The 17466-nt window shown below is 57.3% G+C and overlaps 1 protein-coding gene across 2 annotated transcripts in view; it reads left to right on the top strand.

Moving 5' to 3' along the window:
- COL5A1 (collagen type V alpha 1 chain) overlaps nucleotides 1-17466 on the top strand; it is a 159631-nt gene that overhangs the window by 90505 nt on the left and 51660 nt on the right. For both annotated transcript variants that reach the window (XM_022578272.2, XM_022578270.2), the window contains exons 18-29: nucleotides 137-190; nucleotides 1396-1449; nucleotides 3122-3166; nucleotides 4474-4527; nucleotides 5095-5139; nucleotides 5722-5775; nucleotides 6008-6052; nucleotides 6983-7036; nucleotides 11119-11163; nucleotides 11515-11568; nucleotides 14811-14855; nucleotides 15555-15608. In XM_022578272.2, the coding sequence (XP_022433980.1) occupies nucleotides 137-190; nucleotides 1396-1449; nucleotides 3122-3166; nucleotides 4474-4527; nucleotides 5095-5139; nucleotides 5722-5775; nucleotides 6008-6052; nucleotides 6983-7036; nucleotides 11119-11163; nucleotides 11515-11568; nucleotides 14811-14855; nucleotides 15555-15608 (603 nt within the window). The remainder of the gene's footprint in view (nucleotides 1-136; nucleotides 191-1395; nucleotides 1450-3121; nucleotides 3167-4473; nucleotides 4528-5094; nucleotides 5140-5721; nucleotides 5776-6007; nucleotides 6053-6982; nucleotides 7037-11118; nucleotides 11164-11514; nucleotides 11569-14810; nucleotides 14856-15554; nucleotides 15609-17466) is intronic.

Below are 17466 nucleotides of genomic sequence, written 5' to 3'. Positions count from 1 at the left end.
TGTGATGGGGCGGCGGCCAGGGGCCCCTCCGTGGGGTCCTGGGGCCCCGGGTGCACAGGCGCTGCGTAGACTGTGGCCCGAGGCAGGTGGAGCGGCCGTGTGGCACGGGCTGAGCTGCCCTCTGTCCTCCTCGCAGGGTGACCGTGGCTTCGATGGCCTGGCTGGGCTGCCGGGAGAGAAGGGCCACCGGGTGAGTGTTTCCTCTCTGGGAGCTGCTGGGGGAGGTGCTGTCGGGAGGCTCTTCTGTGCAGCCTTAGGCTTCCTGGGGGGTTGGGCACTCGATTCCAAAGTGGTCGCTGGTGAGCCTCATAGGGCTGGGGCAGTGGACTTGGACGCGGGCGTGACATCCCTGGGGATGGAAGGTCAGCCCAAGGAGAGCCGATTTCGCACCCGCAGCTGATGGTGACAGAGCCAGTGGCCCCCTCGAGGGGATGAGGCAAGGAATGTAGAGCTCCCGTGGGAAACCCACTCTGTTAAGGGGCCCTCCACACCTTCAGGAAACCCAGTGGCTGCCCTTTTGGGACCCAAGGACCCTTCTCACCGTTAAAGGGGCGACTCTAGGAGGTGGGCTGGTCCCACGTGACCGCCCCGTGGATGGGGGTCGGGGTTCACGCTGCGGTCGGGGGCCCGCCTGTTATCTTGCCCCATCCCATGTGTCCCCATGAGATGCTCTTTGCAGCCCTTAACCTGTTTTCTTTGATGTAAACAATGCCCCTTTCATGTTTTGGCATATCCTGGGCATGCAGTCACACGCATGTGTGCACGTCAACACACACGCACACACACACACACACACACACACGCTGTTGATTCTGTCATAAGGGTCACCCGTCACGTCTCTGCCGCCCTGAGAAGTGGCTCGTGTGCCTTAGCCAAAGCTTCTTTACCCACGTTCTCCAACACTCATGGGGAAACCGGAGGGAAGGGCCAATCCGTGGGACTGACAGATGAGCACGTATTGAGCCCCGATGGTGTGCAAGGCCTGAAGCTGCAGGGGTGTCAGGTGGACCAGCGCTGACCTTCACAGTGCAGCGTGGTGGCCCTTTCAGGGGGCGGTGCGGGGCTGGGGTGTGCCCCTGCTTCACACGGAGAGGTCAGTAGGGTGCAGCTCAGACCCTGCCTCGGTGTCCTGGGGTGCCCGCCGGTCCTTGGGTGCCGGTCCAGCCAACCCTCCTCCAGGACACCGAGTCCCGGGTTGAGAGTCCTGCCAGCCAGCTTTGCAGCCCGTCACGCCAGGAGGCCCTGTCTCCAAAGGGGTCCTCTGTGACTCTGGGAAAGTCTTGGGAGGCGGTTGGGATTTTCAGTCTCAGAAGCAGAGAAAGACGAAATGGGGGGCTTGAGACAGCCGTGCGTGTCTGCCCGCGGGCCTAACGCTGACCCCGCTTGCCTTCCCAGGGCGACCCTGGTCCTTCTGGCCCTCCGGGACCTCCAGGGGAAGACGGAGAAAGGGTGCGTATCCTGCCGTGTGTGGGCCACACCTGCTGCCCGTCTGCTCGGTGAAAACTGTACAAGATGCTGGTAGCAGTGATCGGCACCTGCGTCGGGGGGAGGGGAGTTGATGGGGGTGGACAGACGGCCACACAGGACTTCCTTCCTGTAGAAGCAGATCTCAGACCTCGATGTTGGGGGAGCCGATAAGCTCCGTGTCTGAGTGAGGGGCGGCCAGAGGCAGCGAGTGGCAGAGCTTGGGATCTGGGGTGAGGAGTGAGGTGCAGAGAGTACAGAAAATGACCTTCCTTGGCCCTGGAGGTGGGGACAAGGTGAGGGAAGCGTGTGGACAGAGCGAGGGGCGGTGATGCCATCCGAGGTCAGGGCCTGGGCTAGGTCGGGCGCTCAGGTGGGCTCTGCCCCGAGTCCTGGTTCTGTCAGGTGCATCTTGGTGGGGCTGCAGACCAAGCGATGTCCTTAGACGGAAGCACAGCCCTCCTGTGGCAGAGAAGCCTGCGGCCCCCTCCCTCCGTGCGCCCCAGTCACTTAGACAGTTTCTTCGGGCGTTAGGGGTATTTTGGGGACAGGTTTAGAAGCCCCAGTATCTGGGAAAGAGGGGCATGCCTGTCCTGACAGCTCCTGGGCTGTGGCATCATCAGGGCACTGTCTCCTGTTGGGGCCTCAGCCTGCACGGTCCACTGTAAGATGAGAGAGGGGAGGGGGTCCCCAGATGTCTGTGCTTCTGGAATGAGGAGGTGCATGCAGGTGCACGCGCGTGCAGGGCTGCGTGTGTACATGTGCACTGTGAGTGGGCGTGTGTGCGTGCGTTTGCAGTGTGTCTGTGTGCATGTGGGTGTGTGTGCGTGCACGTGCCTGCACAGGGTGTGTGCATGTGTGTGCTGAAGGAAGGAGCAGGGGGCAGTGCCTTGATGGAGGGAAGCGGGGTGTGAACAAGCAGCTCCTGGTCGTGAACCAGGCAAGCTAAGGCAGCTTTCCTTGTAGAGCCAGAAGGAAAAGACTCATCCTGGTTTGCTCCCCTGTCTGTGTTTAAGACATTAGGGCCCCTTGGGGTTGGCCCAGGGCATCTGGTGATTCTCTCAGGATCCTGCCCTACCCCAGTTTCTATCATTCATGTCTCTATCTACCTATCACTTATCTATCTATATCTATTTATCTCTATCATCTATCTATCATCTATCTACATCTGTTTATCTCTATCACCTATCTATCATCTATCTATATCTGTTTATCTCTATCTATCTGTGATCTATCTACCTATTATCTATTCATCAAGCTACCTACCTACTATTTATCTATCCTCTACCTATTATCTATACATCATCTCTCTCTATCTTGCTGTCTTTCTACCTATCTCCCATCTATCTCTGTCTAGTTTCTGCCGTTCTAGTTTTTATCCGTGTCTTTACCTGTCAGGTAACCATTGATTTTTTTTCCTGCCCAGCTTTCCCCTCACTGGGGCTGTGGTTTGTGAGCCCCAAACCTCGCCTTTTACCTGCAGCCTTTGGGAGTGGGGACACTCGGGGCTTTTCCTGCTGGCGCAGGGACTAGTAACTGGCATATGCTGAAGCAGCCCCAGGCCAAAGAATCCTGCACGGATGAAGGAAAAATTGTCTCTCTCGTGTCCAGGTTTTATGGCTTATCCCTAAAGTCCTGCCTCTTTTCTCCCCCACAGGGTGACGATGGAGAAGTCGGGCCCAGAGGGCTGCCCGGGGAGCCTGTAAGTCCACTGACTGGGTGGGCTTCTGTATCTCCTCCTTGATGCTCTGGCCAGAATCAGGGATCGACTCAGAGCATAGATTCGAGAGGGGCTCAGCCTTGAGACACACAGATCTGGGGATCTCCCGGGAAAGGAACGGGTGAGGTGGGTGGACAGTGCTAAGGAGTCAGCCTGAGCCTTTGCCAGGGAGGAAGCCCCTGCCCCTGAAGGTCGTGGTTGGGACTCCAGGTACAGACGTGGTGGGTGTCCAGGGTCCATGATGGTGGGTGTCCAGTGTCTACGATGGTGGGTGCCCAGGGTCCACCATGTTGGGTGTCCAGGGTCCATGATGCTGGGTGTCCTGGGTCCATCAGGGTAGGTGTCCAGGGGCAGTCACTTGACCTGCCACACTTTCTGATGGCTACATTTTCCAAATAAAGAGTCCTCCAGTAGGCTGCCCCCACCCGGGCCTCCAAAAGCTCTTTACCTAAGCTGACTTCTGTTTAAGACCAGAGCAGATTTCCTCAGTGACAGAAGGACATTAATTCCTTTTCACTTGCTGTTACTTTTCAAACATCTCATTTTTGTTACCCACGTCAACGTGGCCATACACATCCGGGGACGTTAACTGAGGAGAAATATTGCAGGCGCTGCGTGGAGGAGAGCCCGCCCGGGGTCGGCGTTTGCACCTCCGCTTGGGACTAAATTACACCCTAGGTGTCTGGTTAGCCACAATGGGGGTTCATCAACACAGCTCCCCCCTTAACACGGGTCTAGGCGATGCCTTCTGGGTTATTAACTTCTGAAAAACATTTACGTGACTAGGTATTAAAAGAAGGAAGGGAACATTTAAGTGGCAATGAACGTGGGAAGGGTTTCTCTTCTAGTGCGTCTGAGAAGGTCCTATCAAAATTAAAGGCACTCGAAATCGCCGTGCCTTGGAAGGCTCTAGCTCTCCAGCTGACAGGGAGGGAGGGAGCCGTCCGGATGTGGGTCCTTCCCCTGGCAGGTAGTGACCGCTCTGTGGCCCCTGCCCCTGTACGTGGGGCGGTTCCCACACACATGCCCCTCCCGGCCAGGGAGCGGGTACTGAGCCCCTATCAGTTCTAGCCAGCCCTGCCTCTGGTTCCGAGAGCCCGGGCGGAGAGCTGGGGTGCGGTGAGGAGTTGAAGCAGAGGAGGAGGGGGAGTTGAGTTGGCCGCAGGCCGGGAGACCTGCCTCAGGAGCAGAGGCTCTGGGAAGAGGATTCGCTGAGGGAGGCTGGGGATGGGGCAGGGGGCTGGGATTCCTGGCCGAGTCTGAACCTTCCTTGCTCTTTCCTCTCGCAGGGGCCTCGTGGTCTGCTGGGGCCGAAGGGGCCCCCAGGCCCTCCTGGACCTCCTGTAAGTCCTTCGCGTGTCTGTCCCATCCTTGCCCTCGAGATCCCGCCCCCAGCTTGTGGTCCACTCGGGCCTGCCGGCAGCTGCCCGCACTGACGGCTGTGCACGCTGCCCAGTGTTCGCGTTGGGTGTCTGTGGGGCCCTGATGCTCACCCGTGGGAGGCAGCCCCGGCAGGTGTGGGCTTGCAGGTGGAGGTGCAGGGTTCGCTCTGTCACCAGGACGCCCATTTCCTCCCCTTGAAAACACTTCCAGTAGCATCTTGGCAGCTCCTGGAGGGAGACAGAAGACTGTGGTTCTGGCAGGGCTCTATCCAGGGGGTGGCTTCCCCAGGGCTGGCCCCTCTGCCCAGCTGTCCGAGAACTCAGGGCTGCCCCACGTGATGCTGGGGCCTGGCAGCCCCGCTAAACCCTAGCCAATCTCGGGGTTTATTCGGGATCAAGCCTTTCCCCTCCCTCAAAGGGTGTGGCGTCCTCTGACATTGCGGGCAGGGACCAAGCTGTGTTGAGTGGACTTTTCCTGTGGAGCTTTGTTAATTTTCAGTATCTTTTGTTTCAATGTCATTCATCCAGGGTGTGACGGGAATGGATGGCCAACCAGGCCCGAAAGGCAATGTGGTAAGTCTGGAGGTCCCGTGCCCCGGTCTCATGGCGGTGACCCCTGGGTTCACTCCCAGCTGCTCGGGGCAGGGGAGGGGGATCCATGCCACCAAACCAGATGGGGATGTGACAGGGAGGGCACAGACTCTGAGCCCCGGCCCCGCGAGGTGCAGGCCTCCAGCAGGAGACGTGTGAGATCCCCGAGTCGGTGCTTTGCTCCATCCAGAGCCCGACCGTGTCAGCACAGGTGTGGAGGGAAGCCTCTTTCTCGCTGTGCGTGGCAAGCTGGTGGTGGCCAGGTGCTGTGACAGCGCCCACTGAGAGAGAGAGGGGTCTCATGCGTCTCTTTTAAGGGCCCGGGAGAATTTAGCTGGCGTGAGGATTTGGGAATTTTCGGCGGGTGGGATATTTTCTGGTAGGTCCTGTCTCTTGCCCCTCCTGGCCAGCTGTCTGCCGTGCCTGCACAGACACAGGCATGTGCTTCCGGCCCGGCGGGGGCTGGATCTAGCCCCCTGCCTTCCCGTCTGGGCACGACAGCAGATTGCACCCCCTGCTCGCCCTCCAGAGCCCCCTTCAGTGCCTCACTTGTGTTTCCTGTAGGGTCCCCAGGGAGAGCCCGGCCCCCCGGGACAGCAGGGTAATCCAGGCGCCCAGGTGAGTGAGCCGGGTGGGCTTGTGGGCAGTGGGAGGTGCAGGTCTGCAGTGCCCGGGGCGTGAGCGGCCGCTGAGTGCAGCCCCGAGGGCCCCGCAGCCTGGAGGTGACCCAGGATGGGGTCGGCACCCAGATGAGGGAGCGGGTCGGGGGAAGATGGACAGATGGCAGGGAGGGGTTCTGAGTCAGTCGAAAAGTTCCCTGACCTTTCCTGCTCACTCTTTCCCCTCCCAGGGTCTTCCAGGCCCCCAGGGTGCAATCGGACCTCCAGGAGAAAAGGTAGGTGGGCTGAGCTGGGCATAGGGGTGCTTGCCTGTGGGGTGCATTAGGAGCACTGGTCACCAGCTTGTGGTGTGGACCTTTGTCCTTCCGTCCTTCCTTCCCTCCCTCCCTCTCTCCCCCCTCCCCCTTCTCTCCCCCTCCCCCCCTCCCCCTCCACACTTTCCTTCCTTCTTCCCACTTCCTTCCTTCCTTTCTTCTTTCCTTCCTTCCTTCCTTCCTTCCCTCCCTCCCTCTCTCCCCCCTCCCCCTCCCTTCTTTCCTTCCTTCCTTCCTTCCTTCCTCCCTCCCTTCCCTCCTTCCCCCCCTTCCTCCCTCCCTCCTTTCTTTCTTTAGCTATGTATAAGGTTGCCAGATTTGAGAAGAAAAACAGATATGGGACACTCAGTTAAATTTGAACTGTGTTGTCTGAAATTCCAGATTTAACTGGGCATCTCGTTTTGTTGTTTGTTTTGTTTTGTTTCTTCTTGCTAAATTTGGCTACCCTAAATATATCCTCGGCACCCCGAGTCCACATGCTGGGGACAGAACCGGAGCCGGAGTCCTTGCACATCTTGTGGCTCAGCCCCAGGTGTCCAGTGAACTCAGCACCTGGGGCGGCACCGGCAGAGTGACCTCAAAGGGGCGGTTCTCAGTGCATCATAGCCCCTGGCCGCCACTGTTGGAGAACTCCTGACTTCACTTGGCGGGTGATTTTTTTCTGGTAGCAAAACTGAAGGCTCTGGAAACAGCAAAGGGTCCACTACCTTTGGGTGCTGCCCGTGGCTGGAAGCTTTGTAGCCAGTGGGAGCGGGCGCCTCTGAGCAACCTTTTTAAACAAATGCCCTTTGAGCAGAAATGTTGAAAAGTAACTTTGGGGGCTTGTAGAGAGGGTGGGCAGCTGAGGGGATCCCTGGGGCATCTGCTCATGGAGTCTGTGGTTTGTTCTAGGGCCCCCTGGGTAAACCAGGCCTCCCAGGAATGCCCGGTGCTGATGGACCCCCGGTGAGTACCACTGCCCACCTCACCCTTTACACCCCACCTGCCCATGTCCACCCAGGGGTGGGCACTGGGAATCTGGGCAAACGGCCCCTCCCCTCGCTCTCGAGACGGCCATGCACACGTGGCCCCCATCTCCTCTTCCAGCTCCTTCGATGAAGACCTATCCGATGGCGAGCTTGATTGCTCAGGAATTACTTAGTGGGTTTTGGACACACTTTCCATAATGTGGTTCAATCAGAGGGTGGTGATTGCATGAGTAGGAACGGCCGTTATTTATTGGGGTTTGATGCTCGTGATCAGAGCCCAGCCTCATACTTTTGAATCTACGGAGGGCTGGGCTGGGCTCCGAGCAATCGTGTGTGTCACCAGTGCCGGGTGTATTCTTAGCCATCACGCACGGAGAAGAGGGGTGTGAACACGCAGCTGTGGAGCTAAGTAGATGCTACCTAGAAATAGGGAGTGAGGGACAAACCCATCTGTGGCCAAGCTGTGAGGGGGAGGGGCGGGGAAGTGACAACCGCTGGGCGTGGGCCCATCTGCCTGAGCTTATCTGCACCCACCCCCCTTGTGTGAGTTGCTGGTGGGTTTTTTGTTTTTCGGTTATTTTTAGTTGATGCCGAATAGAGAGCCTATTTCAGAAAATGAGATTAGCGAAATTATTTATTTCGGACACAGTTATTTTGTTGTGTTAATAATAATGCCATTAAAAACAAAGCAAGGAAGTTCAGTCTGTCAACCGTTAATTGGTGATTGGTGATTGGCATAGGACGACGGTGTCTTTCCATTTTCACGGCTGAGAATCCTTTGGTCCCGTGAATCACACGTCACCCATTGTCCCGTCTTTGTCTGAACCAGCAGATTACAATCCCGTTCCTGCTGGAACTGCTTTGGGGGACTCAGTCTCCTGGACTGAGTTTGGATATGAAGAGATGAATATTTTGCAATATGTCTTTTATGTGTTTTCACTTACATTGACACCTAATTGCATTTTCTAATGATAAGATATTTTCTTCTGGAAAATTAGGAAAATAAATAAAATCACAAAATGGAAACTGCCTCTGGTCCCATTCCTATGGCATCCTCTGCAGTATTGGGTGTCAATGGGGCGTTTCCCTCAGTGCATCATGTCAGGAAGGGGGCGGTGCCTACACGGCCCCTGCCTCCCTGACCTTCCTGGTCACACCCCGGAATCCCTCTCTCTGAATTGAAACTCCAGTCACTAGGGTCCCTAAAGGGTCACCAGTTTCCTTTCAGATTCTGTGGGGAAAGAGGGACCTTTAAGAGGGTTAGGGAGCCAGGAGGCTGCCTCTCCATTTCTCTTCCCCAAACAACCATCACACTTTAAAATATGAGTGTATGAAGGACCCAAGGGAGTGTGGTTGTGCTGGGTCAACACTGAAGATGCTCAAAGCAAAAGATAAAAAGGGAAAACGTCAACACTGCAGGCTGAGGGGAGCGGAATCCTTGTCTTAGGTGAATCGGGAGGCAGCAAAAGATTTAAAAATACTCTCCTTAACAGAGGCATCCCATGGTTGATCAACCTGAAAGAGAGGGTTTGTTCCTTTTCCCCTTTGTGTTGCTTTGGTGTGGCTTGGGCTGAAGAAAGAAAGGAAGAGAGATTTCAGAGCCTTTGAGAAGTGTGAGGGGTTTCGGGGCAGACTCGATGCTCTGGAATACATTGTGAGGTTGTTCTGGGCAGCACACAAAAAGGATGCGGGCGATGAATCACGGCTCATAGGAATATTACAGAGCCAGGAAAAAATTGAATTCCATTGAATATTCAGTGACATGAGGAAATGCTCATGATATAACAGTAAATTAAAAATACATCTTCTGATGCCGATTTTGCATGCAAATGTGCAGAGAAAATAGATTAGCTGTGCTATATCACCCTTGGCCACCGTTGCTATGAGTGGTGAGGTTATGGAGGGTTTTAATTTTCTTTTCCACTTGCCTAATTGTCCACAATGAACGTATATTACTTTAGTAATCAGAAATATATCAAATACAAATAATTTAAGCTTTATTATTTTTCCATTTGTCTACAATGAACATATATTGCTTTTTTAATCAGAAAAATATCAAATACACATAATTTAAGTTTTATTACTTTTCCATTACAGAGTCTTGCTGGTTATAGAATACTGGGGCAAGGCCAGCGAGTAGAAAGGAGGGTGGAAACAGCCCGGCCTTTCACGGCGGGAAAGCGGCTGCTCTGACTTCGATGTATTTCCTCTCCATCTTTTTCTGTTCAAACATTTAAAATAAATGAGCCTTGTGCTCCCCCCCAGAAAGTGACTCTCATGCCCAGAAAGTTACAACTTAGAATGCATTTAAGAAGCTTGGCCTTGATTCAAACAACAGTAATCATGGCAGGGACTCCCCTGGCGGTCCAGTGGTTAAGACTCCACGCTTCCACTGCAGGGGGCACAGGTTCAATCCCTGGTTAGGAAACTAAGATCCCGCAGGCCGCCTGGTACGGCCGAAAACAAACAAACAGTAATCGTGGTGACAATCCGTCCCTCTCTTTTATCTCTTCCAAAACACTGTGATCAGGTCTATTCTTATCGCCACCATGTAAGTGAGGTCATTGCCACTGAAGGGGTCAGCCCTCTTCCCCACGTGAGTGAGATGTGGGGTCTGCCCCCGTGTGTGTCTCTGGGGCCTGGCTTTCACCACAGCTGTCCATCACCTCAGCTCCTTCACAGAAAAATTCTGGGTTTGATGGAAACTGTAAAAAAGGCCCATGAAGAGCCCACATGGCAAAGAGAGCAGGACCCTCCTCCCTCCCAGCCCTCCCAGGGCAGGATCTTCTCCTGGGCACCATTTGGGTGCAGCCCTGCCGGCCTGGGTTGCTGGTGCCGTGAGCCTCGTCTTGGGAAGGGGGATGGCGGGCAGTGTGTCCCTTCCAGGCCCGGGCAGCTGGCGTGGTCCGACCGGTGCCTAAGTGTCCTCAAGGGCTCCCTGGGGTACCCCACCCTGCAAAGGAACTTCTGCATCCTTCCCGTCGCGTTGCCACCGTGATAGGCTATTTGCAGTGGCATCAGATCCAGTTCACGACTAATACAAATTGAAAAGCACACACACGTATCATTTGCTTGAGTTGATGAGCTCTGGGTCTCCACAGTGCTGCTGTGTTCTACAAGTAGCACCCTAGAACTTGAGAACAATCAAGCTGGATGAGCAGCCAACCCACCCTCTCATTTTACACACTCGAAAGTGGAGGCCCAGAGAGGGCAAGTGACTTACCTAAGGTCACACAGCGGGTTGGGTGTTACCAGGAGTAGAACCAGACTGCCCTACCCTGCCCTGCTAGCATTCTTACCACACCACATGGCCTCTCTTTACTGGAATCCTTGGGGGTAGAACTGTATTTCCGGATAATGAATACTTCTGTTTCTGTTTTTATCATCTGTGTTTGGCTCGTGAACTCAGAGGCATTGAACCTAGTCACCAGCTTGGGTCAGAAAGTCAGAGAAGGTCAAGTTCCTGAGAATAGAATTGATGGGGGCCAGAGTGGAGGGGGCAGTGACCAAGGAGCCGTGAGCAGTTCCGCGGGGCCTCAGCTCTGCATCTGTGGGGTAGGATGTATATTCTCCCCTGCACTCAGCTTCTGTGTCACCTGGGGGGGTGGCTTTGAAGACCTAGGGTGCATTGGGACCCGGGAGGTCTGGTCCCACTTCACTGTCCTTGTTTGGCCACCGATTCGGTTTTGCTGGGTGGCCTTGAACAAACACCCTTGGGTCACTGTCCCCTCCCACTGCACTCGGGGGCAGGCCGGGCTGTGGCTGAGTCAGGGGACACTGGTGCACAGTGGGGCCTGGAGCCCATCTGTGGGTTTTGAAGCACATTCCCCTCTGCTGTTGCCGGGGCCTGGCATTATTCCCAGTTTACAGATGAAGCAGCCGAGGTTGGGGCTAAAGGACTGGGGGTGACCAAGCCGCTGTGGGGAGGGGTGGGGAGGAAATGGGAGGGACCTGGGCTCTGACCCTCCGTTTCGAAGACAGCTGCAAGGAAGCTGGGGCATGGCCAGGCCTGCTTTCCCAGAGGCCACTGAATCACGCCAGCCTTCTCTTTCCTGACAGGGGCACCCTGGCAAAGAAGGCCCTCCGGGAGAGAAGGGAGGCCAGGTGGGTACCGGCTGTGCCCTCGGCCCCTCCAGCATCTCCTGCGGGATGGGCAGGGCTGCCCCCGCCCCCGTTCTGGGATCTCCAGTCCAGAAGGGGCCTCCAGCCCTGTCCCCACCCATCCTGACACACCCCTGCGGACGTGCCTTCCCCGTGGGGCTGGGCAGTGCCCGCATGCCTACCCCCGCGGGTCCGACCTGGGACGTCCATCCGTTCTGCCCGGAGCGAGAGGGCAGTGTGCTAGGGGCAGGCAAGCTCTCTGGCTTGTTCTGGAAGGATGCAGGGGGTGGCCCAGAGTGAGCCCTGCGCCCTCCACCTGAGATAGGCCTAACGTGCTTTCCCCTCTGGTTCCAGGGTCCGCCCGGCCCCCAAGGCCCCATCGGCTACCCAGGCCCTCGTGGAGTCAAGGTGAGGGTCTCACAGCCTCAGGCCTTCCTGGAGGTCAAGGTCGGGACTGCGGGGCACGGCTGGGCCGGTTTTAGAGATTCCTCTGTGCTTTAACCTCCCTCCTGCCCCAAAACTGGGGTGGCCCTGGTCTGGGAGGTTGGGTCCCAGAATGTGGGCCGGAGCAGGTGAGGGAGGGGCCCGCGGGGCCAGGAGGGGCTGCAGTGGAGCAGGACACGCTCCCCGGGGCATCTGGGACAGCACGAGCAACGCAGTGGTGGCCGTCTGCCGGGACGGGGCGGCACCCTTCTGCCCCATCCTCCTTTTACTATCACCACCTGCCAAGTGGCCTGCTGCTCTGGAGCCCCTCAGAGGCAGTGGATCTCAGCCCAGGTGACGAGCTGGGCGCCCTTTCCTGGGATGCTTGGAGCTGTTTCTTCCAGGCCGATCACATCTGGGCAGACCTTGTTGTTGGGAGACGCGTTCGTGGGAGACGTCCATTTATTCACAGCGTGTTGAAAGGCTCCTGGAACCGTGTCAAATGGGCGCAGAGGTCCAGAGCAATACTCCAAACACAGGGCCCTGTCTGTTTGCCCTGAGCTAACTGGGTTTGCTTTGAGCTGTGCAATTCAGTCTCAGTGATGCTGCTTCTAGACGTATACACGCAGAGGGATGTGCCCCCAGGCGTGTGTGTGGGGAGAGCCCTTCTTTCTCGGGGTGGAGATGCTGCCGTGTCTTCAGTCTCAGGCTTCCCACCCCCAGGAAAGCTAAGGGTGGGTCTTTCTTTCAAAATGACTGTAATTTGATGCGAAGTATCATATATACGAACGTGTATAAAACATCTAGTTTATCTTGGGGGATTTGCAGGAACACACCCATAAGCTCCGGAGTCCCCTCCCCGTGTCGTTCACAGTCCTTTATACTTTCAAGCATTTTTCCACATCAGGGTTCTGTGTGGAGGACACAGAACCCAAGACTTCAGTTTTTAGTTAACTTACCCCAAATTACCCGTAAATCCATGCAGAAGCCAGGACTCAACCCTGGACTTGCTTATTCCTAACCAGGTACCCCATGCTGACCCCAAGGGCCCCCAAGGGGCTCCGACTTCCATTTCCCAGAATTGGGATGTTCCAAGGTCAAGGGCAGAGAGATGCCCCAGGTCAGGACCCTTAGACAGATGGCTTCTCTCTGAAGCAGGCTTTCACCCCACACGCTGCCTAGTGAGTTTATAAGGGCGGTGATTGAGCAACTGTGCTGATTGTGTGAGCTCTGTGCGCGTTTATTTTACAAATTCCCATCGCACAAGGAGCCTGTGCCAGCCACCGTACACGGCCAATGCGTGATGCTGATTCTGTGAGCCGGGAAGGTGTCTACCCTGAGATGTTTGTGGAGAATGCTCTTATCTTGTCGGTCTGCTTAAATTCATCCGTGATATGAGCAATCCCACTAGACGGGCAAGCGGAGGGTGGAAGGAGAAGCAAGACTGAACGCTCTTCTCATTGGAGAAATAGATTGCAGAGCCCGTGGCGTGATGAGCCCCGGAGGGCGCTGATAGCGGAGGTGGGGTGGGAAGTCCGGGTGTCACCGTCAGAGACCAAGGTCCTTAGCTTTCCTCCACTGCAGCCCTGCCCTCCTCCTGGGAAAGGGGCCCCTGCAAGCTCTTTGATCTCACTGACCTTTAAGCATCCCCCGGGCCGCCCTCTGACTTGCCCCTTCCTCAGGGCTCTGTTTGGGCTTGACTGTCGGCAAATCAAATCAGCCACTCCCTGAGCCTACGGGAGCTGGGTGGGCTGGCGGAAGTCCCCCAGCACGCAGTCACTGGAGGCCTTGGGAAAGCCCTGTCCCCCTCTGTGCCCTCACAGCCGCTGGCCCAGCAACTCCTTCCACTGGGCTGTTCTGTGACCTCTGACCTCGCTCCCTGAGCGCTGGACCACCAGGGCCATGATGGGTGCTCTAGCCCCAGGGCAGAGTCTTCCCCCAGGGACGCCTGGAGACATTTCTGATCGTCTCGGCTTGGAGGGGCAGGGCAGAGGCCAGGGAGGCCGTCCAACCCTCTACACTGCCCGGGGCAGCCTCGCAACAATAAACTATCCAGACCCTGAAGGCGATGGAGCGAGGCTGGGAAACCCTGGTCTGTTCGTCTCCTTGGCCCCATTCCTCTGGCCTCGGGCGGGTCATGAGACGGTAGAACTTTAGGTCTGGGAGGGATCTGAGCAATGCCGTCTTACCCTCTTCTTTCTGGAAGTGCGTCAGGGTTTCGGGGTAACCGGCCTCCCCTCTGTCCTGAAGCCGATGTAGCCATGGGCACAGGCCAAGCCCAGCTCTCTGCGTCTGTCCGGCCCCATCCCTCTGTCCCTCCACAGCTTTTCTCAGCTCTCCTGGGCCTCAGAGAAAAGGCTCAGAATTGCAGATTCTGTGCACGGTTCTTGCTACAAGAGGGCAGCTGGCAGCCTGAGGGACCCGGCTGCAGCCTCAGCTGGACCCGAACGGGAGGCCCGGCCTCTCTGGGGCCCCGCGGGCTGGTGGCCTGAGGAAGCTTCTGGCAGTCAGTCGGGGGCAGGCTCTGCACCCTGCTGGCAGGTGGGGGGCACGGCTGCCAAGTCCATTCCGGGCGTGGAGTGGTTTTACCGGGGAGACAGGGAGGGGGCTGGTCCTGCCCTGACAGTCTTATTCGTCACTGGGATGAGAACGTCCCAGCCGATGTGATGAGGGCAGAGGGAGTGGCTGGTGTCGTTAAGTGGTAATTATTATCGCTACCATCGTAAGGTATGATTATACGTTAATAATAATGGAGAATGAAAATCACCTGACGGCACACAGCTCCCCTCACTGAGCACCTGCCGTTTGCCGGGCACTGTCCCAGGGCTTCCTGCGCCCTCCCCTCCCCCCAGCAGCGATGGGGTGAGGGTTGTCATCACCCCCTCTTCCCAAGTGAGCAGAAGTCTGGGGCCTCGTCAGAGGCCACACGTGGGGGGCCTGACCCCGTCTGCCTGATTCCAGAGCCCGAGCTCAGGCCTCACGCCCCCTCTGTTCCCCGAGCAGAGACCGAGAGAGAGACCGAGATGTTTCTGGAAGAGCGCAGGATGTCAGTGGGCGACGCCCCGCACACCCACAGAGCTCTCTCTCCCTAGACTGGGGGCAGTGGGAGGGGACTGGTCTATGCGGGACGCTCAGGCTCCCCTGGTGTTGGGGGTCAGGCCCGTTTTTTGTGGGGTCCGTAGAGGCTCGGGCTTGTGGCTGCTCACTTTTCTTCTCTGTTTGCGCAGGGGGCAGATGGCATCCGAGGTCTGAAGGGCACCAAGGGCGAGAAGGTGAGTGTCCCCTCCTTTCCTCAGGGGCTTGGCCAAGAGCCAGGAAGGTCCACCCTGGGAACTTGAGTGACCGTAGGCCACTGGCATTTTGAATCCCCCAGTTCACAAATAGCACGAATGTGTACAGCTCCCCCGTGGAATGCGGGACTAGGTAACTGAGAGACGCTGGCCACCTGCTCGTCCTTGGCCCAGCCTGCAGGCAGGACAGCGCACGCCCCCAGACCCTTCCAGGCGATGCCTGTCCCTTCCAGAGAGCTCTTCCCGCCCCCACCCATAAGGCCATCAGCAGTAGTCCCATTCCCTTTGGGGGCTCTTTCAGCTGGCTCCCGGTACTCAAACGTCTGCCCGTCCGCCGCTACTGGGCCTATAGTGATGCTTGGATGAGACAAAGATGCTCCGAGAAATGGATGCTGACAGATTGGGTGCTGGGCTGCCCAGCGCCTGGCCGTGCAGAGCTTTTGAGCTCAAACAGGGTGACCATGGCTGCAGCGCTCCCACTGAAGGCTGCAAAGCCAGCCAGAACCGCAGAATGCAAAGGGTTGACAGGAGCACATCTCGCAAGGGACAGGGGGCCGGGCACCGACAATCCTCCACCCAGCATGCCTGGCGCTGGTGTTGGGGCCCAGAGGCTCTGGGTGGGGGGGCCTGGGCGGTGTGTTTTCTCATACAGACCGAGGCGCTCTCCGGTCCCCCGTGCAGGGTGAAGACGGCTTTCCGGGCTTCAAAGGAGACATGGGCATCAAGGGAGATCGGGTGAGTGTTCGGGGGCAGGGAAAGGTGGGCTGGGCGGGAGGCCCCGCTGGGGCCACAGGGCAGCTTCTCAGGACAGAGGTGATGCCTCCGTGGAGGCTCCTGGGCCGCCGGCAGTTCCAGCTCCTCCCCAGCTTCCAGTTCGGAGCCATGGCAGCTGGCACCTGGTCCTAAACCCCTGCTTACAGGGTCACCTGGCCCCTCTGCCCTGTGTCCTTGCCCTGCATTAGTGGGTCAGGGGGAACTTGTTTTTTTCCTGGCTGATACCCTGGTTTGCAGAGCAATTCTTTTGGGTCAAGAAGGGTGACAGGCATCTGGGAGAGAAGAAGGGGTCGCAGAAACGACCCAGCTCACCAGGGAGGGTAGCAGCCTGACCAAGGCCACCGGCCGGTCACTGGCAGGGCCACACCCTGACCAGCGCTCTGAGTGTCTTGGCCCCCAAACACCTCTTCGGCTGCTCGTCGGACCCCCAGACGACCCCTGTGTTCCGGGACCTCCTGCTGGGCTGTCAGGGGTTGCAACAACCTAGTTGGCTTTTAATGAATGATTAACCTCAGCTCCAGGGAAGCTGGTGGGCGCTGGGGCGGGATGGCGCGTGCCACGCGGCCGGCGCCCTGCGGAAAGCCGCTGGCGGTGCTTTGTGCAGATGAGCAGAAGGTGACACAGGGGGCGCTTCAGGAAGTGGGGTTAGGCGGCCAGCTGCCTGCTTCCGTGGAGACACTTGGAAGTTCCCCCGACGAGTTCGGAATGAGCGGAGGCCAGGCAGAAGGGAGGGGATGCCCACACCCCCGGTGGGCCCGCTGTGGCGGCAGCGGCACACGTGCCTGGACGGACGCTGTCGTGGAAACAGTGCTGTCATACAGGCCGCCCTCCTTGGGCTCCACAAAACAGATGCCTTACCAGCACCTGCCAGGACCAGAGAGCCCGCACACTTGGCGCCTTGTCCCACGCTGAAAAGGCAGACGTGATCCGGGGCTCTGTCAGAAGGGAGGGGAATAAAAGAGAGGGGTTCATTTCACAGTCCTGTGCCAGTTATATTGCTGCTGAAGACAGCTTTTCTAGAACTTCCTCTGCGGTGACGACTCCCCACTTGTGAGGGCCTCTCTCTGGCTGGCTGGTGAAAGTCCCTTTTATCTTCCTTCCCAACGACTTGATGCACACATTTGGGTCCATACGAGGAGAGCGCATTTTCAAAAGACGTTCCGCAGTTGCACGCCGTACCCTGAGTGGACCTCTGGCTGGAATTGGATGAGGACGGACGGGGCTGGGGCGGGCGGGGACACTTCCTCAGCTGGGCAGTGAGGCTCCTCAGTCTTGATTTCTCCCAGAGAGGAATTTCTGCCCAGTGCTTGGCATTTCCTAATTTTCTGAGTGCTCAGAAAGCATGGGAAGGATTCTTTTGTTGAACGAGAAAAGCACCTCTTAGGGACAGAGAGTCCTCGGCCTGTAGACACACTGGGGCTGGGGAATAAGGGAGTCATTAGCTTTCTTTATCCGTGCAGCACACGTTTCTGTTGGGGGTTTGCACAGCTGTTTTGCAGCTGCTCCCGGAAACCAGTGATCGGAGGGGAACACATCAGTAGAGCGGGCCCGGCCTGGGTGGGCACTCCGAGGCCGGGCCACGCCCCTGCTGCTGCACTTGGCCACGCCCCAAGGCCCTCTTCCTTGTGTGGGCTCAGGCCTCCCCACCTGTTACTTGGGGAAGTTGGATGAGGTGACATTTCGTTTTTTCCATCTCTGGATACACCCTGTGGGTCTCCCTTGTGCCATGACGCCCAGGCGTGGCCCAGCCAGGCCTTGTGGTCCATTTTGATACCTCCTGGGGCTTCAGGAGAAGAAAGCAGCTCCCCCAGTGCACGGC

Source organism: Delphinapterus leucas, chromosome 6 (genome assembly GCF_059928025.1).
Source record: "Delphinapterus leucas isolate spDelLeu-1000000601 "Yukka" chromosome 6, BTC_Dleu_Yukka2, whole genome shotgun sequence".
NCBI classification, from domain to species: Eukaryota; Metazoa; Chordata; class Mammalia; order Artiodactyla; family Monodontidae; genus Delphinapterus; species Delphinapterus leucas.
This window is presented reverse-complemented; position numbering and strand designations above follow the sequence as displayed.